The following is a 26,418-nucleotide window of genomic DNA, read 5'->3' as shown; positions in this document are numbered from 1 at the left end:
AACAGTACTACGTCGTCGTGTGAGCAGCAAGAGTACCTTCATGTGGCGGTATGACTTCGTCCAAAAGTTTTGGCTTCATTCTCTTCCAGATCTTCTTGATGATCACCCTCAGCTCCTCGTTCTCCTGCTCAGGGTTACCTAGCAACAGGTAAATCAGATAAAAGTTATGGCTCCTGTGTTTACAGGCTTGTGGCTTATTAACAGGGACTCATTTCTATTTTTGTATTGATTCAATGATTAAGAATTCAATATTACAGAGAAGCTATAAATGACCAAGACAACAGAGTGTGAACTCAAATTTAACTTTTTAAAATTACTGCATAACAGCATCCTGATCATGATGCATTAGTAGCTGTCCATTATTGATTTCCAGATAGTAAAGCTATAAAACCTAAAAGTTTTCCTCAATAATGTCAGCCTTTTAGGCAGAAAAGTAAAGAGGAGCCATGATTTCCTGAAGTCTTTAATTTGTCCACAATCACTCCTGTGTGTTTATAGCAGCAGGGTCCTGCAAAGACCCATCACATACCTTCAGTCTTGATTTTAAGTGCAGTGCGAACCAGAGCAAATAACGTGGCGTTGAAGGTCACCATCCCATCAGCATTCAGAGGCATGTTCATCGCTACCAGACGCTGAGATGGAGAGGAGGTAAAAATAGCTCCCAGTTAAATCAAAGCTCTTGAATCCAAGCTTATAACCTTTTGAACAGCAGCTACAGCACACAGTGTGTGACTATTTTACCTTGCAGGCGACTCTGTGAGGGCAAAGCTTCCCAAAACCCAGAGGAGGCTGAATCCTCCTCAGCAGTGCAACAACGTCCAGGTGTTTTATTCGACCTCTGAGAATAAAGAACAATCAGGAACTTTCTGATCATCTCTCAGCTGGAACTTTATTTACTTTTCCTCCTGATTTAGGTCAATAAACACTGGAAAAAAATCCACTTTTCTCCCTCAACATCGAAGTCATATGAAAATGTGGAGTAGTGACCGCAGAGCGTTGCTGCAGATTAAATCCCAGCTCAATTTATTATTTTTACAGTTTCAATTTGCTTCACTGCTATGACAATTAAATCAAATGAAAATCATTATATATATTTTGTATGTCTGATACAGAAAAAGACACGGAAGAGTATATCCTGAATCTAAGAAAGGAAAAAAGATGCGTTGGACATTTTTTATATGTGGTAGATTTTATGTGGTGTAATAGAGAGAGTGTGTGTGTGTGTGTGTGTGTGTGTGTGTGTGTGTGTGTGTAAACAACTAACAGGTATTTTAGCAGGAGCAGGAGTTTCTATTCTCACCAAAGGAATTATCATTAACTAAAACTAAAATATAAAATAATTAAAAACATGAAGTAAAAACAGTAAATTATCCTGGGTATATGTGGACCACGGATCATCTTACTTGGCCTCTGGATCATATTCTGACCAGATCCTCTTGAACTCGTCCAAATGATGTGGCCCCAGAATCGACCAATCACGTGTCAGGTAGTCAAAGTTGTCCATAATGACAGCAACAAACAGGTTGATAATCTGAAGCAGAAGAAACAAGTATATTCAAAGGCGTGTAGTTACATTTCAAATGCACATATAACTCAATGGGCACTTTATTAAGCACACCTGGAACATGTGTCTTCATGCAACTAAAAATGTTCAGCGTTTAGAAATGTCAGCCTTGAATAAAATAACTTATCATCTAAGTCAAAGTGGAAGGTGTCTCTAATATTTGTACTCCTATCATCAGTCTGCTCATATTTTCCTCATATAAAAATGTGTGTGAGTGTGTGTCCTGACCAGGAAAGCACACAGCATAAAGAAGCTGATGAAATAAACAATGGCGAAGTTGCTGCCGCAGCTGAACTCCTCCCCTGGTTCGTAGTCTGACTCGGGGTCGCAGCGTTTACCTGGAAGACTGGCTAGCATGATCTCCTGCCATGCCTCACCGGTAGCACACCTGCACACAAACATTAAGGTAAAATAACTTAAAATTTATAAATTCTCAGTCCTGCCTGGGGAGAACTGCTTGTGCTTTAAAAATCAGAAAGAAGCAAAGGATCCAGAGTAGATCCCTGTGGGACACCAGGAGTGATTTAGCGAGTTTTTGAGAGAACGAGGACAGACGTGAGCACTAGAAATGAAGGTAACTGGACTTCTTTTTGGTTTGTGATGTTTCACCTCTTATGCAAGAGGCTTTCCTGTGTATTCAGTGAAGAACCTCAGACACCAACCAGGGAGAAGCAGAATAACATCCATCCATTCTTTTCTGCTTATCCTTGTCAGGGTCGCGGGGGGACTGGACCCTATCCCAGCTCTCTTAGGATGAGAGGCAGGGTACACCCTGGTGTACCAGGTCCCCAGTCTGTTGCAGGGCTAACACAGAGACAGACAAACATTCACACTCACTTTAACACCTTTGGCAATTTAGTTACCAGTTAACCTAACGCACTAACTGCATGTCTTTGGAATGTGGGAAGAAGCCAGAGCACCCGTGGAGAACCCACGCAAACACGGGAAGAACATGCAAACTCCACACAGAAAGACCCCGGCCTGATGGTGGAATTGAACTCACGACCTTCTTGCTGTGAGGCAACAGTGGTGGGACCAGAGGTGGTGTCTTATGGCACTAACTATCACCCACCTATAATGCAGTCTTGCAGTCCCTTCCCAGGTGATGCAATCATCATCACACCTGACCTCAACATCCCACATAACAGTGGGATGAAACAATGTCTCACAGAGAATTCAAACCTGGCCAGGGTGACAGTATTGGCCCACAGTTTGCTTCACACCTTGGCTCATGAGACCCTTCACAACTCACATGAGTAATAGTGGACTGAAAGACTAGTGCGTGAAAGACTCAGTACAAGCTCCAAATGGCAACTGCACGAGGGACTAAATACCTGGGACTCTCTATCAGTAGTTTAAGAAGATGCCTCTTAGATGAGAGGTGAAATTTCTTCACAAACCAAAAATACAAGCACTCAAGTTTACTGTGACCTGGATGACTGAGAACCTTCACAGACATAAAGCAGCAGGAGGAGCTGACCTGAAGAGGAGGAGAACAGCCTGAGGAAATGTCTGGAAGTTGTTGTTTCTGTTGATCTGAGTGTAATCCTGCATCGCTATCTTCCCAAATGTCTGACAAACGGAGAGGAGCAGAAGAACAAAGTCAGCAGCTTTAGTATGTCCTTATTGTGACAGGCTTCCAGTGGTCTTAATAGTGACTTTTTGGCTTGAAATAGGTCGCCAATTTATAAAATATCTGATTTGAATTTCCTTCCTGTCTAACTTAAAGGGGTTTCAGGTTGTGTGAGGGTAAATGATTCAGAAGTGTTATTTAAAAGCAAAATTTTAACCGTTAGCACAATGGCCACATGTCTATCCAAGTCTAGAGACTCGAGGTTACTGTAACAGACCACCTGTCCTCCTACAAAGCTTTCACAGGTCCAGGTGAACTGTGGTGGAAAAAACTCATCTCTGGCTCTGCGTCACGCTTGTCCATCCTTAAAAACATCTGAAGGACATAAGTCCAATTGTTAAAGCAGCATAGTAATAAAAGTGTGGAAGACTCTAGGTTTCCTGCTGTGTGTTGACACCCACAGAGATTTTGCAAGGAGACACTAACAACTGAAGTAAATGCACAAAGAATTAAAGTCGACCAACTTCATGTGGGCAAAACAAACTGTTCAAAGATCCTTTTTAGTGTTGTAAAAAGTTTGATAAAAATAAATGAAGACAGAATGATCCTGCAGGTTTACCTGTGTACAAACTCACCTGCATGCCGATGACAGCGTAGATGAAGAAGATCATGGCAATAAGCAGAGCAACGTACGGCAGAGCCTGCAGAGAGACAGGAACAAGTTAGAGTCTCTTTGCTGAACAAGGCAGCAGAACTGCAACATAACACTGCATTATAAAATATAAGATGGGAGCTGTGGCTACTAAAGAATGGGCAACATTGAAAAAACAAGAGCTTTAAACTACAGTTAAGCCAGAGTTCAGCCAGAACTTGATTCAGATGGACCTTGTGGTCATAAAGAAATGCCACATCTTCTTTCCAGACAATGTCCTCGCTTACCTGCAGCGATTTGATGAAAGTCCACAGGAGTGTACGAATGCCCTCCCCTTTACTCAGCAGCTTGACCAATCGCATCACTCGAAACAGGCGGAAGAAGGTGATAGACACCCTGGAGCTGTCCTCTCCACTCTGAAAACACAGAAAGGTTTGCAGATGTGAATAAAAACATGTGATAATTCATTCACACAAAAACCACTGGCTGTCATTTCTGAGCTGAAGGATTCCTCCAGGCTGAGCTGAAAGCTACACAAAGGGTGAAGTTAATCTGACCTGCATTTAAAGATGCCGTTTCAAAGGAAGAGGAGTCTTAAACATCTGAAAGGAAAAACAGCACCTCTGTCCAGTCCCCCAACACAAAGTAATCAACTCAAATATGCTGTACTCTTTTCCAAGTAGTGTTTTTGGTGATACTTAAAATTTAACAAGTTAAATATCACTGAGTTTAGTAAATGGCTCAGACTTTTACTAACAGTAAGATGAAAAATCCCTCAGCAGCTGCGACAGCGCTCAGGAGTTAATCTGACGACAGCGACTGAAAAACAAATGATTTAACTATAAAACAAAATGCATGTCTGATGTGGAGAAAAAATATAGATAGTAATCTGTTTTCTCCGAAATAATTATTTTATATAATAAATGATGTTGTTTTTGCAAAATTGTACATAGCTTTCTCACTGTGGGGATGCTCATATGGACCCTGCTGCTGTAGTCGTCCCTCTAATGCTGCAAATATTTAATAAGTTCACAGAAATTGTCTCACCTCAGCGGTCAGGTTTTTTTGTAACACTGAAAACTGATCTTCTTCATATTGAAGTGGCCAGTAGGACCACTCTCTCTTTTTTCCTTTCCCCTTCATTCCATCTTTGGATTGTGGACATATTTTTCCCCTACATGAAACTGGACCCTAAGGATGAATTCCTGAGAAACTGAACTTTAAAAGGACCAAAAGGACTCTTGACGAAAGACTGTTGTATAGAGAATTCTATTAATTAATTCATTGATTAATTGTGGTGGATTTATTTATGTTGTGTTTTGTATTTATTATTTTGTTCCATTTCCCCTTCTCCTTCTCCTTAACAAAAATTTGCAGTCTCTGTTCTCATCATTCACACTATCTGGGCTTTTCTTCTGCATGTCAGTCAGTTAAACTCACCCATTGCAATAAAACTTGCCCTTAAATAACTTTGCGTTACAATTACATTCATCATCTCACCTCTAACCTCAGGTCAGGTGAGTGTTTGCACACCAGGATTACAGGCTGCTGGGTAAATGAAACAGCATCACAGAGCAAGAGGCAACAGGCACCATAATCATTTGTATTATTGTGTCAGTTATAATGAGATGCAGTAAAGAGAACTGTTCTAAATACAGAAACATCACAAGTACTCACGCTGAACTCCGTGACAACGATGTCGACCACACTGCCGACCACAATCAGAGCATCAAACGAGTTCCAGGCGTCAACAAAGTAATGCTGGAAAAAAGAAAAACAACATTTAGTGAAACTCTAATTATCCCTGATCTCCTGCAGAGATGTGTTCATTTCTATTAACATTAATTTTTAGTCTTAATTGTCATATATGAGTTTAATAACACAGTGAACAGAAAAAGGAAAACTATCTACACTAAAGAAAACATCTTTGAAAACATGTCAAAGGATATGTAGTTACTAACAGATATAACAGGAAGAGTCTCCGTGTTTAGCGTATGTATGAAGATCTTTGAAGAGGTGCGTTTGGTTTCCTCACCCTTATTCTGAGAGCTGCCAGCTTGAGCAGCATCTCCAAAGTGAAGAGTCCAGTGAACACCATGTTGAGGATGTCCATGATGTAGCTGAAGGTTTTGGACTGTTCATAGTGCTGCAGGAGCCAAAGAAGGTAGACAGATTAGGTTTTAGTCAAGAGGAAACATCATGAAAAAAAATCAGAAGAAACTGAAATATTACGAACCTGAATGGCCAGAGTGACGGTGTTGAGAAGAATCAGGACGAACATGACGTATTCAAATCCTGTCGAGTTGATGATGGACCAGAACTTATACTGAACCGGATTCTTCGGGATGTAAAGCTTCAGCGGCTGAGCCTTCAGAGCGTACTCCACACACTGACGCTGGAGGGGGCACGAAAGCATTAACAGTACTCCAACAATGCAGCTACGACTAAACAAAACCCCCAAAATGTGACAACAAAATTACAATAAAAAAATATACTGGGACTTGAATGTTTTTTTGACTGGTGATTTGGGTTTTAACTCACTGTTGTTACATCATTTTAATCAGTAAAGGTTTTCAGTGTGAATAGTTTATTCATCAAGATGTGAAAAAAATCACCTGATGATTAAAAATAATCTAAGCTATACATATATATATATTTAAAACAGCTGCATAAGAAACTCCAGTCCTATGTTTACAGTGAAAGTGACACAAAAATAAAAATAACATTTTGTGTATTTTCTACAAAAAGATTTTTGCAAAATTAAGAGTTTCACAAAATTAATATTTAAAAATAAAAAAAACTTGCTGAAGGCATTTTTCCTTAAAAAATACATCAAATTACATAAAAATTGAGTTTCATCAAGTATTGCAACCTGTTTGAATACCTTTCAATGTACTTTGATCATTATTGTTTTTAACATATATGAATATAAATGACTGTATGGCACAGACAGGTGCGTTTACCTGGTTCTTGTCCAGCTCACAGTTCTTATATTCTTGCTCTCCCTGTTCTCTGAAGGTGATGATGACAAAACCCACAAAGATGTTCATCATGAAGAAGGCGATGATGATGATATAGACGATGAAGAAGATGGAAATCTCCACCCGGTAGTTGTAGATGGGACCAGAGTTCTCGCCGTTGGCGTCGATGGCTTTGTAGAGCAGACTGAAGACAGAAGGGTTAAAATGTCAGCGTTGGTTCCCCACAAACAGTTAAAAATAAAAAAAAACACAAAAAGCTGAGCACTCACGCAGGCCAGCCCTCAAAGGTGGACACGGTGAAGAGCGCCATCATCCCCATCAAGACGTTATCAAAGTTAAAGTCACTGTTCATCCAGATCCTCTCCCTGACCATCGGATGGCTCACGTCTCCATCTTTGTACACCACGAAGGTCCCTCTGAACACATGTAGCATTTCATCACGTCAGAGGACGCTGACTTTAAGTCATGTTCTGGATATTAATCATGAAGTGACCATGGCGCCCTAAACATACCATAAACCCTCAAATTCACCTTAAATCTGACCACTTACATTGAGAGGACTCACCTTTGGCCACACAGTGTGATGGTCTTACGTTCACACAACACGAGTAAACAAATACAAACATCCAGTCGAGTCACGGAAACAAGAAACTGAACAACAGACTGTATACAAAAGATGGAAACAACCACTATGACATCACCCGCGTTCCTGTTATGAATGTTTGAACTTTTGCCATTTTGGCCTTTTCAGATGTGGTTGGTGCACGAGGGGAGGATGCGATTGTCAAACAAAGGACACTAAATGCTCATTTCCTACCATCATTTTCTAATGAACACATCTTGAATAATCCTCCTATGTGGCTTTTATTTTTACTATCATGCACAAAGTTAGTGACTGAACCCACAAACTCATCAGGAAAGTGTTCACTGCAGTCACAGAGAAAGGAGACGAGGCCGTTTTCTTCCACACAAACAGAAGTCGTTCTTGAAATAGATGAATCCCTCCAGCCCAAACTTCTGTCCATTAGGAGGAAAAAAGCATGTTTTAAGGCATTTCAAGCCTAGCTCGACTTTTTAGACCTGGAATGACTGATATTCATCTCGGCTGCAAACCAAGTATTGTTTTTATAAAAAAGACATAAACTCTCATCTCAAGAGAGAATAAAGTTGGACATCGAGAGTTAGAATCAGACTCAAATTAAAATGAAATTGCAGTAAACTGAGTGGCAACTTTGAAAATCAGAAACAAAGTATAAGTCTAAGATACAGAATTAGATTTTATAAATCATTCGAATTGAATCCCGAATAACAAGATTACCTCAGGAGTAAAATAAAATCAGATTGTTAGTTGCTGTTGAAGTTGAATGTCAGTATTTAAAACACAAGCTGGCTTCAGTTTTGAACACTTTCAATAATGAAAACTCACTTGCACTGTTCGGGGGTGTGCTTGGCTTCGTCGGTGCAGCGGTAAAATTTACCCTGAAATGCAAAACACACAGATTGGGCCAGAAACACAAACACTGTGCTGACGTTTAGTCACAGCTTTAGGACTTTAAATATATGAACAGAGACTCGGAGTGGAACGCATTAATGATAAACGGTGCTGTTTTTACAAAGACGTTACAAAAATGACTGTTTAATCTGTAACAGTCGTCTTTATTATTCGATGCACTGTAAATATAGGAGTCATGATAAATACTTTTTTGTGTTTGAGGTTATGTTTTAGAAGGTTTTTTTTAACATACATTTCTCTGGTCTTTTTTTGTTTGTTTATCGAATATGTGAAAATGTTTCATTTCCTGTTTTATTAAGTGAAGAAAAGCCTCCTTTTAAAAATCGTATTTCATCCTGTTTTGCCATATCTGACTGTTTTTCTTCAGTTTGGTGACCCTGTGATGATTCTGGAAATTCAGAATCAGGGTCAGTGTTGTCCCTATAAACAGTGTAAATTCATTTATTTTTTCTCCCCTTCTGCCCACTGAAACACTTTTACTCCTCAGAATACAGAATACACCATTTTTTCCAAAAATGTGTCCAGACGTTCTCAGCCTCACTTTGAAGAGCTGGACTCCAATACAGGCGAACATGAACTGCAGCAGGGTTGTGACAATCATGATGTTTCCGATGGTCCTGATGGCCACAAACACACACTGGACCACATGCTGTGTGACAAAAACAAACAAACACAAAGTCAGGGAGTATCTTAAAAACAACACAGCACAATGCCTGGTAGTCGCCTACAACCCTCAATATGTACCATCGCTACTCCCCACTGACCCCTTTAACTAGGCTTTTGTATGTCCCACATTAAGTGAACATATCACTGTACTGTGTAGTGTTACCTTGAGTCCTTTGGCCCTGTTGATGGCCCTCAGAGGTCGGAGCACCCTGAGGACCCTGAGGATTTTTACCACTGAGATGGCACTGGAACTGCAGAGGCACACGCACACATTTACACACCTCGGTTTGTTTAAATGCACTAACATCAGTCTCTGTCCTTAAACACAATCCAAATACATACAGCAAACCATGCATGAGACAAAGACTGAAACAAACAGGAAAGAAAATCTGAATTTATCCTGTTTGGATACTGACTGCAGGAAGAAGGAGACCAAAGAGACGCTGACGACCAGGAGATCCAACAAGTTAAACCAGTTCCTGCAGAACGAGCCCTGATGGAGGAACGCTCCGTGGACCGTCATCTGTGAATGAGAGAACATGTGAGCATTACAAGACAATCTAAAGAGCGAGAGGAGGGCCTGCTTGAGTTATTTCATTCAGCTGAAGGCAATATTTACCTTTAACAGAATCTCCACAGTGAAGATGGAGGTAAAGGCGTAGTCTGCATAGCCCAGAATCTGAACACAGAGGTTGAAAACAAACCAGACTCAGGTCCGACATTTCAGGTTTTTTCTTCAGAATCCAGAAATAACTTTCCACAGGTGAGTCAGGATAACGTGTCCAGATGAAAGCAGATACAGCTGACAGATTTACTTTTGATTTTTTGATAGAAAACAGTGAGATTAAAATATTTTCAAAAGCTTTTCTGGTCATGATAATAATATCCTGCACTATAAAATAAATAAATGAATAAGTCACAAGTTTTTTTTTTAAATTACACAAAAAGAAGGAATACATTTAAAAGCCCAACAAGGAGCTGAAGCAGCAGCTCAGCGAGACACATTTGGTCTTCAGTCAGATGAAGACAGAAAGTGACACAGCAGAGATCGAACTCCTGAACAAGTTTGAATTTAATTTAGCAAAAAGTTCAGCAATGCAAAAAAAGGTTTTTCAAGCCAAGGGAACATTTTGTGATCCACCAACATCAGACAAAAACCCCTGCCCTGTAGAAATGAACCTGACCTGTAGTAGTGTTTAAATTCTCTGTATGCCCGCAGTGTAAAACTCCTGTTGGGTAACGCTATGGTGGCTTTATCTGTCTTTTAATTGCCTTGTGGGATTTTTCAGCATCTCAAGCTTGGCTTGGCTGCTATCGTGGAGCCTGTGCTGCAGTAGCTCTTCTGTAGGAACGAACTTTAAATGTAGGCCTTTGCTCTCTGCACACATCAGAAACTCCTGAGGTCATCGATGGTTTTACTCGTTGTTCATCACAGTAGGTATGAACCACAGGACAGGACCTGCTGTTTCAGATACAACACTGATCCATCCAGCCATCACATCACAATTTGGGCGTCAACAGTCACTCGAACCCTTGTGCTGCAATTTTTCCTCCTTCAGTGCATTAACTTTCATCTTTCCTTCCTATTCAGTTCCTTCATGTAGCTCAACACCTGTCACTGGTTTTATGATTATGGGAGTTTAAAGCAGAGAAGTCTGCGTATCAAGAAAAAAGATGTTTAACTACCTTAGCTCATCTACACAGAACTCAAAAGTCCTTGAGAAGGTTCATGGTTTCATTTTAGCTCAGAGACAGAAGCAAAGTGCTTGAGCTCATTTTCAGTTTGCTGAAGACGGTTAAAACACAATCAATGAGAAATGCGCACCATTTTTAAGGACGGCAGCTGAGAGGCTCGTTAATTAATTCAAGATAGAACCAAAACGTATAATTTCCACAGTTTCGTAGAGAACAGAGGAGGCAAACACAGGGTTAACGCTCAGTATGAGCAGGTCTGATTGTATGTTTGAAGTAATTTCCTCCCTCAGCTGTTGTGAATTGCTACTTCTTGCATGAAGCCAGCTGCTACTCTGCATGTGAGCGTTTAAGTTTGTGTGTCTGCGCGCGCGCTCACACACACACACACACACACACACACACACTGTGAGTATTCAGGATCTGACAGTGAACTGGTGATTTTCTGCCTCCATGTGTTTCCATGTGTTTCCCTCTTTAACCCGGTTAGGCACTGACCCACTTCTGCAGTGTAATCTGCTGAGGCCCCGCCCCCAGCGCAGACCACAGAGGGTTGGCACAGGATTGGATCAGCTGGAGGGATGCTGTGCTCTGCTGCGATTGGTTGCTTGGCTATCAGGTAACTTGGTGATGGTGAAAGTGGTGCGGTGGCTAACATGGCGGTTGTGGACTTGTCTTGTCTTGACTTTTCATCCAGACAGGCAGAATAAATACGTTTCAAGAAGGCCTGGAACTAAGAGTACGCTGGCTTTAGTCATCCTAGTGGTGGTCCCAAGCCTGGATAAAGGAGGCATGTTAGGTCAGAAGGGGTATTGGGAACAAAATCTTTGCCAAATCAAGATTGGGGATCATCAAGAATCAAACTGGTCCAGAACTATGGATGCTGAGCTGCTGCTGGCTGAAGACAAAGGAAGAGGAGAGGGGGAAGGCATATTAGGAGGCAGCAAGAGAGAAAGAAAGGTAGGAGTGTTGAAGTCAGAGCAGGGACTTTGTGGGGTCTATTACTGATAAAGGGAGAGAGCTGGCTGATGACTGATGGAAGGAAAAGATAAATTGTATTTGCAGGAGGCCAGAAGCATCGGAGGTGGATTCAAACTGTTCAACCACGGTGTAGACAGGACAGTGCTGTGGAGGTGAAGATGGTGTCAGATAGGATCACGAGTTTGAAGCTGGAAATCAAACAGGTGATGTTGAATGTGGTCGGTGTGTACGCCCCACAGGTTGGATGGGAGTTAGAAGAGAAAGAGAAATTCTGGAGTAATTTGGATGAAGAGGTAAAGTGTGTCCCCAAAGGGATTCAGCCCTCTGTGGGTAACTTCAGATCTCACATTGGAGACTCACATTGTTCCTGAAGGAGTGGGCTCTGATCGGATCCTCGGCAGCCAATGAGCAGCTGCTGAGGATAATGAAGACGAGGATGAGGTTGGTGAAGATGTGGTGGTGGATCAGAGTGTGGCAGGCCACACGGATACTGCAGACAGAGACAAAGAGTTAGTGTTAGAGGCTTCATGTCCCAGCATGAAGGATACTAGAATTTCATTCACAAAAGCTGGAACACAGACTTTGGGTAAAATTAACCACACAGCAAAACACATTATATGTAAAATAACCACATTAACAAGCTAAAAAACTTCTAGAAATATAATATAATATAACTTTTTGTAAATATTACTTAAAGGAAACAACAATAATACGTGACTCAAACACATTAGTGTGATTGTTATTGTTCATCCTGTGTGTAGAGGTGTTGGAGGGCGTGATGCACGCTCGTGTGTCGACACACTCACGGGTTTGTCTTGCTGAGGCAGAAGAAGGCGCTTCCTTCTGGGATCGGGAGAACCTTCTCTTTAGGAGGAGCAAGATCGGCCATCTTTAACTGGACTCCTCCGTCTGAGAAACGAGAAGGAGAAAGGAAAGTGAATGATCTGAGGGTGATGGTTTTAGCTTTTAGAACACCCATCATTTCAGTGATTGAGAGCTGTAGTTGCATGTTATGGTACTGATATTTAAATATTCATACATGGGGCCTCAGGGTTTTCATCACCTTTAAAGTCTCTGATGGCAGCTTCCTGATTCATTGTAGCTCCTGCGTTACTGTTATTAACATATTCTCTGACATTTGTCCTTTTGATCGTATTACATTTGTTATTTACTGATAATTGGAGGGATTGTAAAGCTAAAAAAAATACGACAATAAGTATTCATCCAGAAAAAATGTTCCAAAAGTTTTGCACTTAACTAGAGCTGCATCATTGTCATAGAAAAAACACATAAAAACATGACATCAAATGTAAACAAGCTGTTTTCCTTGAAAATAGGAGATTTTTCACCAAATAAATATCAGTTCATTGCATTGGAGGAAATGCTGGGACCTGAACTGGACTAATTAACTGACAGAGTGAGTCAGGCAGTTTGATTGGTGGATCTTAATCTCCCGTCTCCGTCTTTGTCTGATTGGTGGATCTAGTTTTATAACTTGTCCCACATATTTTTAATCTACCTTCCTAATGTTTCAGCAGAGGTCTCAGCAGCGTGTTGACTCACACTACAGATAGCCGACTGTGTGCAGGAGGGTGTTCAGTCCTCTTTGTGCACCTTTACAGCGTATTCTCGCACAACTTGCAACTTAAATAAATGGATAAACCAGCTACAATGATAGACCTTTAAAACTGGTATTAAATAGCACTTAAATCTCCTCCAATAATCTGATTTAAAACTGTAAATTTGTCGAAGAACCACTAAAAATAGGTACTTTGTTGTCCCTGTGGCTTTCACATAGGACTTTCTCTAAAACGGTTCCTTAAAGATCTCTTTAAAAAGCCTCAGTGTGGAGTAAACTAATGTTCTTTGATTGTGCTGTGAAGCTTGTGACTTTTCTTGTTTACCACTTGTTTAATACTTTGTTTCTGAGTTATCATCCAATTAAAATGGTGAATTTAGTTTTCCTGTCACTTCAGCGTCACATCTTCTCGGCTAAACTTGAACTGTGGCGATGGGTTCAGCCGAGGACTGACCTTCATCTCCTTCAGGAAGCTCCTCTTCCTCTTCATACTCAGTGTCTTCATCAACATCGACCTGAAAAGACAAACAGCCCTCAAAGAAAAAGATCACTGATCGTTAACTGAAAGATTACAGTCGGAGTTTGATGCTCACCTTCACTTCTCCTTCTGTAACTTCCTCCTCTGCTCCCTCCTGCTTCTTACTGACGAGACAAAAGACAACAGCGCAGTCGGATGTCAACAACTAGCTTTTATTTCTTCCTCCCTTCTTTCCTTTTGTCCTCCGTCCATCACTTACTCTTTTTTCTTGTCATCACTGTCTCCTCCTGCCAGGTTGTCCACGGCGATAGCCAAGAAGACGTTCAGCAGGATGTCTGATGCTCGTTAAGGATGCGGATGTTTTCACAGGTTACTACTCATAAAACAACAAATATGATCTTCACCTTGAGCAAAATCACCCATTAGCAGATCATTGTTTCACTAACTCTAGGAGGGGTATTAAGTATTGTGGAAATTGAAAGATGCCTCTAAATCAACAAATACATGTATTACCACAAATGCAGCTTTGAGAACTTTGGCGCATCAGGTGGATTCAAGGATACAGTTACCACAGATGAAGAGGATGACAAAGTAAATACAGACGATCATCCCGGGAAACACGGGGCCGCCGTACGCCATGATGCCATCATACATGACCATGTTCCAGTCCTCACCTGTCAGGATCTAAACACACAGTCGTCGTGAGGCGCCCGCTCCCTGCACGTCATGACATCACTGGGAGAAAGTGGTTACAGTGTTACCTGGAAACAGGTGAGCAGTGCCTGCGGGAAAGCGTCAAATGTGCTGCGTTTGGTCTGCGTTTCATCAAAGTTGAACTTTCCTCCGAACAGCTGCATGCCGAGCAGGGCGAAGATGATGAGGAAGAGGAAAAGAAGGAGCAGCAGCGAGGCGATGGACTTCATGGAGTTCAGCAGCGATGCCACCAGGTTGGACAGAGCCGTCCAATGCCTGAGCAAACAGAGAGTGACCTCAGCGATGACTCGTGACGAGCCGTGTGACCTGCATCGGGTGGTTCGGGTGTGTTTTCTCACCGTGTCACCTTGAAGATCCGCAGCAGACGGACGCAGCGCAGCACAGAGATCCCCAGAGGAGGCATGATCTCCAGCTCCACCAGGATGGTCTCCACGATGCCACCGCACACCACGAAGCAGTCGAAACGATTAAAGAACGCCACAAAGTAATGGGCCAGACCCAAACTGTACATCTTCAGCAACATCTCCACCGTAAAGAGAGACAGCAGCACCTTGTTGGCAATGTCTGCACAAACAGAGACACGGACACAGAGAATGTTTGCTGCTCAACAACATTTCAAACTGAAATATCAGTGTCTCTACGTTCCTCTTGTGGAGGAGAAGGAGGCTGTTGTTACCCTGGACTTGAGTCAGCCAGTCTGGTTGGTTATAGTGCTCGGAGGCGCTGAGGGAGGTGTTGAGGAAGACCAGCAGCAAAACCAGCCAATAGAAAGTTACGGATTTGACGGCAGTGCGACAGTTTCTACGACAGACTCGATTCCAGCGACGTAACGTCCGACTGAGGCAAAGAAAGAGAGTCGTTCAGGTGAAGGTGAGTCTAACGTGCTGACTTTATCTGCTGAACCTCTGAAGGTCAGTGAACTCACCAGCAGCCGATCTTCATCATCTGAGCACTGAAACACAACATGTTCTGTTTTTATGTGAAGTTGTTCCTGAAGGAGGCACTAAAGCAAGAATCATGTGATGTATGAACTGAAAGTGTGTGTGTGTGTGTTTGTGTTACCAGCAGGCCTGGCAGCAGTTGGTGTGTTCCTCATCGATGTTCTCTGTGTTTTCAGACGCCGTTTCACTGGCAGGAAGACTCGCTGAAACACACACAAACAGACAAATATTAATAAATGATCAATGCAAGTCAACAATTCTATTTCTTAAAAATATGGGATTTATTAATTTCTATACTATGAATATATTTTATTTGTTATGCAAACAAAAATATAAAGTATGAAATATTCATATCTTATTTATACAGTATATCTCACATATAACATGTGAAACACATATTTTTCCTTCTCCGTTTGATGAAAGCTGACGTGTGTTTTTGTTTCCTGACCTCCTCAGTGAATCTTTACTGAGGTGAATCCAGCTGAACGAGCTCGGAGAGTGAGTCTGATCAGAAACAGGGTCAGATAAATATGAGGACAGAAAGAGACCCAGATATTTTACAGGGACAGCAGGATGACGTCTGCATTTAGACCGAAAGATGCACAGAGCTGTCTCTGTGATAATACGCTCATATATACTGTACATATTATGTGTGTAATTGTGCTTCTATTAATCGCACTGGGGCATAATTCTGTTAACACAGCCACCTTATTATAGGATCCAAAAATAAATCTCCATAATGTAGGTCCCTGTGTCAGACTGATACCTTCTCCAGCTATTGTTGGATTTTACTGTATCTGCTCTCCTGATACAAAATGTTTTTGGCCTGTATGGCCAGTTTCACAGCTTATTATGACTCGCACATCTGGAGATGTCGTTGCATTGACAGGTGTGCTGAAGCTGACACAGGTCAGGTAACTAAACTGGACCTCTCCACCGTGTTTGTTGTGCTGGTGTCTTGTAACATTTTAATTGAAATAGGTAACAGTTGCTTGGGCTGCTGCGTGGTATAACCATCAAAGCAATGAGTGAAGTTCCACAGATTCTGTCTGCACGCTTAAATATAAGAAATGTAGCTTGCTAACATAGCTTGCTAGCCTCAGCTGATAACTTCTTATCCTAACAAGGTCACTTCTGGCTCTAAAAATTCTCTAATGTGATGGAGACACAACCGTGCTTGCATGTGTGTCTCACCATGAGTTTCGTTGGAGTGACTGAACCATCCAAACTTCCCTCTCTTCTTATCGGCCAGATCGCCCAGAGACGGCCCTGAGAGAGAAAAACATTTATTATTAAAATAAGCAGCTTAAAATGAAACACAGAGAGAGCGTGAGCCTCGTGTGGCAACCAAGCCAAACACAAAACTAAACTTTTTGACTATGACTTCAAACCAAATCAAATGAATTCAAAGTTATTGCTGTGAGCAAAAATAAGAAAGTGTCAAGAATTCCCAAAGTAATGATTACAGTCAGGTGAAACGCAGGTATTTTCTCAGACACAAATGTCATTTAATGTTGAAACTTACAATCAAACCGAACAACCCAACAATAGGCTTAACAAACATCTACCTTACATCAATTTCTGGCTCGTTTGGTTTCTGCTCTTCTGCTTGAGATGAAGACACAACCAGAGACACTGATGGTTTTGAGGGCAGGAGAAGGGAAACAGAAAACAGTCTCCATCTAACAGCTCAGCTGAGGTTTGAAACAACCTGCTAAACAACACGGGGAGCTGCCATATTTAAAGCCACCGTGCTGTATTTGGGCTCCTGCAGCTCCTCTGAGTTTCAGGCCTTATTGACTCCACTGTGACTAATTTCCTCTGATTGGACTCAGTCATTGAAACCCATTAACTTCTTGTCTCTGACTGATGTTTTTTTAATGATCTGTGTGAAAATGACCATTAAAATAAGTCAGCTAAGGCAGTTTCTGCATAGTGATTAGGATGCCACACGTTCCAGGGTATCCTAGGTCCTTTCTGGCTTGAGGCCCAGAGTTGCTGGAAGAGGGCCTTGGTTGGGACACCTGGGTTACTTTGGTGAGACCGCCTCCCTACCTGACTCCAGACAAGCAGAGGTGGATAATAATATGATCACAACTAATATCTGGGACCAAATGTCACACTGGAGACCTAAAGGAACCAATCTGAGTAAAGAAACCCACGACAGTCCACCCAGAAGAAACCATGGTGTGCCCAAGCCTTACGTGGGTTTCCATCCTCGTCCAGTTCATCCATGTCCTCAGCCTGAGTGATCCAGTCCATGTACCCACACAGATCCTCCTCCATCTGCTGCTTCTCTCGCAGCTTCTGGAAATCACCACGAGCCTTTGCCTTCTCCCTCTCCTTACTGAACTCTCTGCAACATCCACAAAGATTCAGACATTTAAAACTCCTCAAATACCATCAGCATGAGAAGAAGTGTTCAGATGTCTCACTTAAGCAGAGATTGAACAACGATGAGTGTTGATAACATAAAATATTACCACTGCTATTACAAGTTAGGCCTGTATTCATAATCAGGGCTAAAAATATATTTAAGATAAGATGTGCTTAAACTTATTTGAACTGTATCAGAATAATAATATCATATCTGAATATCTGAGCAGCAGTAAACTTCAGCTGCTTGTAAAATATACTGATGACAAAGTATAACCTTCATATGTACCTGTACTAATTCTGAAAGCTGTATTTATAGTGTAACTAAGTGGTGAATTTGCAAACCTCACAAAAGGAAAAAATATTTATTTTCAGGGTTAAACAGAGGAATGTAAAATGTGAACAGCTTTTGTGTTTGGAGATGACCGACCCGCTGAGGACTCCCAGAACGAGGTTGAGAACAAAGAAGGAGCCAAAAATCACCAAGCTAACAAAATACACCCACGGCAGCTCAAACCCAATGGCATCGTTCATCTGTGCGCAGACACAACATGCAGAAAGAGAGAAGACACAATGAAAAGTGAGCACCTCTTATGTTATTGGACAGGCTATTAAATATGACACCACAATGCATTTTACCCAGTACAGCACGTCAGTCCATCCCTCCATGGTGATGCACTGGAACACGGTCAACATGGCGAAGAAGAAGTTGTCGAAATTTGTGATTCCTCCATTGGGACCATCCCACCTTCCCCGACACTCTGAGCCATTTATGATGCACTGACGGCCATGACCAGCAAACGCACACGGCACCGGGTCATCCTCCACATAATTATCTGAGGAATATTCCATTTAAATTCAGTTTTATTTATATATCCCCAAATCACAAGAACAGTCACCTCAAGGCGCTTTGTATTTTAAGGTAAAGACCCTACAAGAGCAAAGAGAAAGCCCAACAATCAAATCGACCCCTTCTGAGAAACTACTTGGCAACAGTGAGAAGAAGAACTCAGTTTTAACAGGAAGAACGTTTTAGCTTCTACAGTCATCAAAATATATGCAGGATCTGTGTGACGGTGTCCTGCACTGTGTGTTCGATCGTACCTGTTCCTATATAGTAGCAGGTCCTGTGCATGCGTCCGATGAAGAGCTCCAGACCGATGATGGCATAGATGATGATGACGAAGAGAACCAGCAGAGCAATATGAAGCAAAGGAACCATCGCCTTCATGATGGAGTTCAACACAATCTGCAGACCTGACAGACACACACAGCATAACATGTGGACATGTGAGCATCCACACACACACAGTGGGTCCACGCCAAAGTCTAGGAAACTTACTGGGGACTCCAGAAACCAGTCTGAGGGGCCGCAGGACTCTGAAGGCTCTTAGAGCTTTGACATCCAGACCTCCAGGTTTCCCAGGCATGTGATGGGTTGTTGCTTGCTCGCCACTTGACTTATGAGTCATTGTCTCCAGGACAACACTGAACAAGCTGTGCGGAAAACATCAGAAGCAGAAAAGGAACATCTAACTTTGTGATCTAGCTCATTGAAATGTGGGCTTCCGTTGATCTCAGTTAGACCAACATCTGAGTTTGACCAGGATACCTTGAACATCACAAAAGTGTTGTTTCCAGCAGCTGCAGAAAACAATGACGTCATCCATGTATATAAATAAACAGATGACACTCTTCAACTCCCCCAGTGCTAGTCCCATCAGCCTCTTTAATATTGCAGGTTTATCTTTCAGGCCAAATGGCATAACCTTAAATTGAAAGAGGTCCAGATAAAGGGAGTTATCGCGCTCACCTCGGGGTCCATTTTCACCTGCCAGTAACCTCTATAGACAAGACAGCAGCAGCACTATCCTGTATTTCTCATATTGCCTAAATAGATTACACATCTGTCACCTTTACTTAGTTTACTTTCCTGAAATCCACCCAAGAAGAAAACAAAGATTTAGTTATATCAACATGTCCTCAATGAGCATCATCACCATCCCCAGTTCAGGAGGTGCATGTTTCTGTGTGGATTTCAGGAAAGTAGATGACGACATGGTGAGAGACGCTTGTCCTATTTGGGCTCCATGTTGGGTGCAATTTGTTTATGCAGCATGATTTTTATTAAACAATTAAATTAAATCATACATACAGTTCACTTATAAGAAAAACCCATTGCCACTATGTCACCAACATCCAGTTTCGTTCATTAAAATTTTCTTAAATGGAAAAACTCCTCTTCAGGTGTTTCCATCAACCTGCAGTAAAAACAAGCACTTCTACCAAAACAAACACACAGTTTAAGAAAAAGCCAGGCAGCTTGATGGATATTCAGCAGTTTTTTTAGTGCTCAGGTTGATTCCTTAATCAGTCTCCATTAGAGAAGTTCTGTTAGCATAAATTGAAAAACACGACTTGAAGGCAATTTACTTAACAGGAGGGTAAACTGTCTAAGGCTGGCTGAGATATGGGTGACGTGAAAGACCCAACGTCAGTCTCCTATCTTGGTAGCATCTATCAGAAAATGAGTGATTGTCTCATTTAAATAGAAACAGCAGCTTGGAGTCCCAGAGAGGCACAACTGCACAAGGACTCCAACATAACTCTGCAGTGGTTCTGTGCACAGTCTATGGACAAGTTTGCAGACAGACATATACATGTTTTGCTGTTTTAGCTGTTAGCACCAGGGTTACTGGTGCTGGGCTACTCTTACTTATACTGATGTTGGTCCATCAGTCAGCCAAAGAAGTGGACCTGAGTTTTAAACGTGTCTGCTGCAGCCACCATCTGTGCGTCACATGGTGCATTTTTGATCTTTGGAGCTTTTTTGTGGTGAATGCCGCTGTCGCTCCCTTCCTTGTTCGGCCCACCTTTCAGCCAATCAGTGTTCGGTTGTTATAGCTACATGCTATTGGGTCATTAGAGGACTGCAGGCAAGCACGTTTATGTTATGTTATGTTAGATCATGACTGACTGACTGGACCGACTGTGCCTTCTAAGTTCATGTGGTTAAATTATGCAGTCCATCAAACGTCTATCAGAAAGTTGATCAGGTGGCAGGAAGTTAGGTGGACGTTCACCTTTTTCCAACAGAGAGAAGCCTCAGACTGGGTGAACCATGACCCATTAATCATCATGTGATAAACAATTTCAGACGTACTGTATGGAAAAAGATTATTTCTGAAACTGTGCAACTATGCTCCACTGGAAGGACTGAAAATGTTTAAGTTTGGATCCAACCTTCAGTTCAGGAGGTGGCGAGTGCCATCCTGCTACTTCATACACGGCTGCAAAACACCACCTGTGCCTGTTGGAGGCCCAGTCTGATAAAGCCACTCTATCTACAGTCCCTCTAGCTGGAGGGAAGAGAGACTCTGCAGTTTGTGATTCTGCATTAAAAAAAATCACAAACTGGATCAGCAGGAAACCCCAAATAAGGCTGTCTGACCACACAAACAGATTAGATCAAGATGTGGCTTATTTCCAGCTGAGGCAGATGAATTACTTACTGAGTAAACAGAGTAAAAGAAAAATACTAAAGCTAAGAACCTGCGATAACCCTGGAATCCTTCAACACATTTAGACTCGCTGAAATCCATGATGTTTCTACAGCTATCAATAAAACATCCAATAAATGCAACTTTTTTACAGAACATGTCTTTAAAATGAAAAATGCCTTTAAAGTAAATCCAGCTTCAAGTCTTAAAACTCCACAGAGAAAGAGACAGAACACAAGTCAAACACTGAACTCCTACAAGAACTCCTGAGTGTCCCACATATAGCATCCTGACTGTAAAGTGGAACATAGCTTCCTCAGGCTGTGTTACCATGACAACAGGGTTTATCATCATCATCACCATCACCATTATCACCCTGAGGACATCCAGTCACATCAGCGTCCTGCAACAAGGACACGAAATAACAAAGAGAACCAAGGTTAGGACCTGCAGGACTGAGTGTGATCTCAGTCAGCGACTGATCGGAGGAAATGACTCAGAGCTGCTGCCAACCTGTTAAACTACTGGGCTATATTTACTCTGAGATGTACTGAAGAACTGATACTTTACCAGTCTATTCAAAAATAGACTGGTAAAGTCAGCCATTTCTTTTGGCTTGTAGACAGCAAAGGCAGAATATATGTTGCAGATTTTACAGATGCTGCACAGTGAAAATTGATTCAATATGATGCAACACAGCAAAATCTGCAGCAAATCTTCCATCTATCTATCCATCCTCTATCATAGTGTGAGAGGTGTGGCACCCTGGACGATACCCACAAAGCAGGGCCCATCCATCTGGTGGATTCAAACCCGGGGCCCTCAGCTCTGAGCAAAATCATCAGCAACTAAAATGACAACACATCACTCAGATGCTTAAGAAGAACCATCTCTGCAGCTGTGGAGTACCAGAGGTTCAGGCTTAAACTCAGCGTGTTCCTGCAAAGCATCAGGCTGCGTATGTTTCCTGGATGAGTTCAGTCCAGTGTGCAGAAATCAGAACCTGCAAACTGAGTGAAACTATGACATCACCGCTGGGCCTGAGCCTGATTTACTGTAAATCCTCTGCAGTCAGATCAGATCTGCTGCTGCAACATGCAGAGAGCAACAAAGAAAAGGATCCCAGAACACGGGGAACCAAAAGATCCTAATAGCCTACGGTGAGAAACATCTTTTGATTTGTTTCCTTACCCAACTATGACGATGACAAAGTCGAGCAAGTTCCAGCCGTTGCGGATGTAGGAGCTGGGGTGCATCACCAGACCGTAGGCCAGAATCTTTAGGAAGGTCTCCACGGTGAAGATGATGAGGAAGACATACTCTACTTGTTCCTGAAACACATAATATGTTCCATGTCTGTGTGCGTAACCCGGTAAAGAATTTGTGAGTATTTCAGAGGATTACCAATCTGTCCTCATCTCTGACACACACACACACACACACACACACACACACACACACACATTCTTCTTTCTACCATTATTAAATGGAGGCATTATCGGTCAAATTGTTAGATATAAGCTCAAGTCCTAGCTGATCTTTAGTCCAAAACTTAAGGTCTTAACCCGCCAACAGTCACAAAAAAAGCTACTTTCAGCTGGTCCCTTATTCACACGACATCCCCACAGTGGGCAGATCCACATATTTGATGTAACAGATTTTTTAAACCCCTCCTCACGCAACCCCAAAGGATTTATTTCTCCACCAGCGAATGTGTAAACCACTACACACTGAAGCCTCCGACATGCACAATATCACACAAAAGATCTTCACTTTAAGACGCGTCCTCACAAAGATACACAAACACACTTATGTACAGGACTCATCTTGTTCTGCTGGCATTCATCAGCTCTAAATCTCTCTGTGAGCAGCACAAAATGTTTTCATTTCAAATACATGTTTGACTGTATTACTTTTTCCCCATTATTTACTTGGTAGCGACAGGTGAGAGGAAGCATTTTCATGCTTCACTAGGTATGGACAGTATCTGTGACACAGTATAAATAACCCAGTTTTTATGACAAAAATAATAACAAGTCCACATCTAGGTTCTGAAAGCATTTAACAAATGCGATTTGAACGCATATATAATATTTAGCTGTACAGCTAAGCAACAAACTGAAAATAAAAAGCAGCAGAGCAGTGTTGCAGATTCAGTTTGTAATCCTCTGCAGGTTTATCTCTACCACAGACCACTGAACATTAAACTCTGTTTCCACAGTGGATCCATAAATATCAGCCTGAGCTCCTTTCACGCCGCTTTGGCCAAACATGTAGTTACTGTGATTTGTGTTTGTCGAAATAGGCAGAGATGTCACTTCAGCACAAAGTGGCTGCCTGAACAGCGAGTACAGTTCAACTGTAAGTGAAGATCGAGAGACGCAGACATAAAGAGGAGAGCGAGGAGGAGCCGAACCATCAGAGCAGAAACTCTGATCACAAACCTGTCAGTCATCTACTGCATCAGCATCCATGACCTATGACTTCTACCACAGGAGCAACACACACAGTGGAGCTGAATCTGCAATCAGTGCACAAACCACGGAGCAACTTCTGGGGCTAAAACACACTCAACACAAAAAAAGTACAGTCAGGATTTACAAAAGAGCACAGTGACAAGATTGTGTGTAAGGAAACCAAAGACTTTTTTTTCTACTGATACTGTTGCATTTGCTTTTCTGGGTGTAGTTTCTAAATATAGGGTGTAGTTTCTATCTCAAAGTGCAAAATATAGGGAGGAGAAATAAATAATGCAAACCAATTTAATAATATTTACAACACACTCATTTCTGATGCCAAAAAAACATATTTTTGTGCTTAATACTTCTAGTACTACTACTACTACTAATAAATTGACTCTGCCTGTGTTTAGAAAACAGTGCATCTTTTGTAAATCACCCATGAACCTAATCACTCATACGAGCACTGTCACGCTGTTTTCCCCGTGTATTAAATCAAGTGCCAAAACCTGCAGTTCTTCTAATGGCCACTTGAGGCTGTCCCTAAAAGTGAGTCCATGTAAAATGTCCGAATTCAGCCACAGAAAGAAATACGTTTAGAACCTGGTACAAAAATACCTCTAAAGCGAGCTACCAAGCAAACACATAACAAACAGATAGCAGGTGTTTTTAAAACTCATCTGTTCGGATTTTCTCAAGACTTGACTGACAGGTGTGAAGATATTCACACTCCTTCTTTGGAGCTTAGATTTAGCATCTCAAGCATTTCACTTTCATTCCCACCATAGAGACTGACCGAGGAGAACTTGGCTCAGCTTAGCATGAAGACTAGAAGCAGAGGGAAATCAAACAAATAAATATCACCAAGTCCAAACTTCCATGTTTCTGTTTGATGTGAGACTACATGGTCTCTATGGTTGATCATGACATGAGAAATTTTAACTACCTGAGTCTAGTATGTTTGTGACTGTGTGTCTTATCTCACCAGATCATGGTTGGTGGAGTTGGAGTCATCCTCAGGAAATGGTTTGGAAACTCCCAGGGCGACACAGTTTGCAAAGATGGCCAACAGGATGAAGATGTCAAATGGCCTGAGCTCCATTCAGGAAACAACTAAAAACAAGCTTTGTTTTGGACACTAGGACTCAGTTTTAACCACCCAGTGACATTTTTGCAGACCTATAAATCATGTAAGATCATTGGGATTACAAGAGATTTTCTCATGTCACCTGCTTGGCTCTGAAGATATATTGAGGAGGACCTGTTCTGCAGATGTCCAGCTCTATATTTTTATTCTAGGACTCTTACAAAGTATCTTTGGATGAGTATAAGAAATTATATACTAGCCCTTTATGCAGCCCAATTATACCCTGAAATTCTGTGCAGTTAAAATAATCTATTAATATATATATATTGTTTGTGTTATTGATTATAAACCGACAGTCTAGAAAATAATCTATCCAGTAAAGAAAAAAGAAAAAAATGAACATTTAACACAGCAGCATTATAAGTATATGGCAGAAAATGACATTAAAAAAAGCAATAAAGTCATTTTTAACCTGGGACTAATTAACCTCTCCTTACGGTCACAGTAAAGGATACTTCCACTCGACAATATGGAGCGCAGCCCGTCTGATTGGGTTGTTGAGTTTCAGACAGTATAATGCCCGGGGAGCTCGCTGGACCTGATTAGTGCCCTGCACCTGAGGAGGAAGTGACATCAAGCATGTCATCAATAGCATCATCAACATCGGTAACTCTATTATTGTCTTTTATTTTGCCTTTCCAAAAATGGTTCAGGTCATCAGCTCCATGTTATAACTGAAAACCTGCCGTCAGACCTTCCACGTGTGTGTTTAGCGTGTTTTCTCACCTGTTTCTTAGCGTGTTGTCCTCTTTTTCTCTGCGTTCCCGTTGAACTTGTGGTCGAGTGAAGCGTGTCTGTTCTTGTCATCCTCACACCTCCTTCATCCTCTCCATCCAGCTCTTGATCCCACTCGGCATTACTCTCCTCACCTCCTCCTTCTTCTCTGTCCCCTCTTCCATCCACTTCTCCTCCCTCCTCCTCTTCCTCACCCTCGCCCCCTCCTTCCTCCCCATCCACAGCTTTGGCGTAGCCATTACGACCAGAACCTGGAAACAGAGAAATGCACAGAAAAATGGAAAAGTCAAAAAGATTTTTCCAGTTTTAGCCTATCCATCGATAAATCCGTCAATAAGTCCATTCCGTATATCCGGGGCTGGGTCACAGGGGCAGCAGCCTAAGCAGAGAGATCCAGACCTCCCTCTCCCGGGTCACCACCTCTAGCTTATCCAGGGGAACACCGAGGCATTCCCAGACTGACAGATATGAGAGATATATCGATATAATCTCCTTTAGTTAGGACATGCCTGGAACAACTCACTCAGGAGGCGCCCTAAAGAGATGCTCGAACCACCTCAACTGGCTTCTTTTGACAAGGAGTAGCGCCTTTCGATCAGCGATCTTCAGTCACTGCCCAGAGCTCGTCCCCACAGGTGAGCGTAGGGATGAAGAACGACCGGTAAATCAAGAGCTTTGCCTGTGTGCTCAGCTCTCTCTTCACTACGACAGACCTTTATAGCTTCCACATCCCTGCAGACGCAGCATACATATTTTTTATCCAGTGTATTTGGACAACATTGTCTCTCAGCCTCACAGAAAACTGCAGAACAAGAACCAGAATCTAGCATTTGCTGCTGATCTTCATGTCATAATAATACTTGTAAC

The 26,418-nt window shown here is 41.9% G+C and overlaps 1 protein-coding gene and 1 long non-coding RNA gene across 2 annotated transcripts in view; one reads left to right on the top strand and one right to left on the bottom strand.

Annotated features, from left to right (window-relative positions):
* The window catches only part of cacna1fb (calcium channel, voltage-dependent, L type, alpha 1F subunit), a 46,600-nt gene that overhangs the window by 8,354 nt on the left and 11,828 nt on the right, over window positions 1-26,418 (bottom strand). The window contains exons 2-40 of the mRNA XM_025901878.1: window positions 25,543-25,802; window positions 25,272-25,372; window positions 24,655-24,760; window positions 22,402-22,541; window positions 19,053-19,207; window positions 18,815-18,967; window positions 18,350-18,546; window positions 18,141-18,244; window positions 17,539-17,690; window positions 16,529-16,603; window positions 15,456-15,537; window positions 15,319-15,345; window positions 15,070-15,230; window positions 14,732-14,957; window positions 14,441-14,648; window positions 14,243-14,363; window positions 13,939-14,014; window positions 13,795-13,843; window positions 13,656-13,716; window positions 12,429-12,531; window positions 11,983-12,112; window positions 9,569-9,628; window positions 9,366-9,472; window positions 9,113-9,200; window positions 8,825-8,932; window positions 8,197-8,249; window positions 7,040-7,186; window positions 6,753-6,954; window positions 6,026-6,184; window positions 5,825-5,935; window positions 5,467-5,550; window positions 4,077-4,205; window positions 3,773-3,838; window positions 3,045-3,136; window positions 1,793-1,952; window positions 1,404-1,531; window positions 742-838; window positions 530-632; window positions 37-138 (exon numbers count right to left, since the gene is read on the bottom strand). Of these exons, the coding sequence (XP_025757663.1) occupies window positions 37-138; window positions 530-632; window positions 742-838; window positions 1,404-1,531; window positions 1,793-1,952; window positions 3,045-3,136; window positions 3,773-3,838; window positions 4,077-4,205; window positions 5,467-5,550; window positions 5,825-5,935; window positions 6,026-6,184; window positions 6,753-6,954; window positions 7,040-7,186; window positions 8,197-8,249; window positions 8,825-8,932; window positions 9,113-9,200; window positions 9,366-9,472; window positions 9,569-9,628; window positions 11,983-12,112; window positions 12,429-12,531; window positions 13,656-13,716; window positions 13,795-13,843; window positions 13,939-14,014; window positions 14,243-14,363; window positions 14,441-14,648; window positions 14,732-14,957; window positions 15,070-15,230; window positions 15,319-15,345; window positions 15,456-15,537; window positions 16,529-16,603; window positions 17,539-17,690; window positions 18,141-18,244; window positions 18,350-18,546; window positions 18,815-18,967; window positions 19,053-19,207; window positions 22,402-22,541; window positions 24,655-24,760; window positions 25,272-25,372; window positions 25,543-25,802 (4,683 nt within the window). The remainder of the gene's footprint in view (window positions 1-36; window positions 139-529; window positions 633-741; window positions 839-1,403; window positions 1,532-1,792; window positions 1,953-3,044; window positions 3,137-3,772; window positions 3,839-4,076; window positions 4,206-5,466; window positions 5,551-5,824; window positions 5,936-6,025; window positions 6,185-6,752; window positions 6,955-7,039; window positions 7,187-8,196; window positions 8,250-8,824; window positions 8,933-9,112; window positions 9,201-9,365; window positions 9,473-9,568; window positions 9,629-11,982; window positions 12,113-12,428; window positions 12,532-13,655; window positions 13,717-13,794; window positions 13,844-13,938; window positions 14,015-14,242; window positions 14,364-14,440; window positions 14,649-14,731; window positions 14,958-15,069; window positions 15,231-15,318; window positions 15,346-15,455; window positions 15,538-16,528; window positions 16,604-17,538; window positions 17,691-18,140; window positions 18,245-18,349; window positions 18,547-18,814; window positions 18,968-19,052; window positions 19,208-22,401; window positions 22,542-24,654; window positions 24,761-25,271; window positions 25,373-25,542; window positions 25,803-26,418) is intronic.
* On the top strand, window positions 4-1,408 carry LOC106096813 (uncharacterized). The gene is made up of 3 exons (XR_002057796.2): window positions 4-148; window positions 499-648; window positions 749-1,408. It is a non-coding gene; the product is annotated as an uncharacterized LOC106096813 (long non-coding RNA).

The sequence above is a fragment of the Oreochromis niloticus genome, linkage group LG20 (genome assembly GCF_001858045.2).
Source record: "Oreochromis niloticus isolate F11D_XX linkage group LG20, O_niloticus_UMD_NMBU, whole genome shotgun sequence".
Taxonomy (NCBI): Eukaryota; Metazoa; Chordata; class Actinopteri; order Cichliformes; family Cichlidae; genus Oreochromis; species Oreochromis niloticus.
The sequence above is the reverse complement of the archived record's forward strand: the minus strand, read 5'-3'. Positions and strand labels throughout refer to the sequence as shown.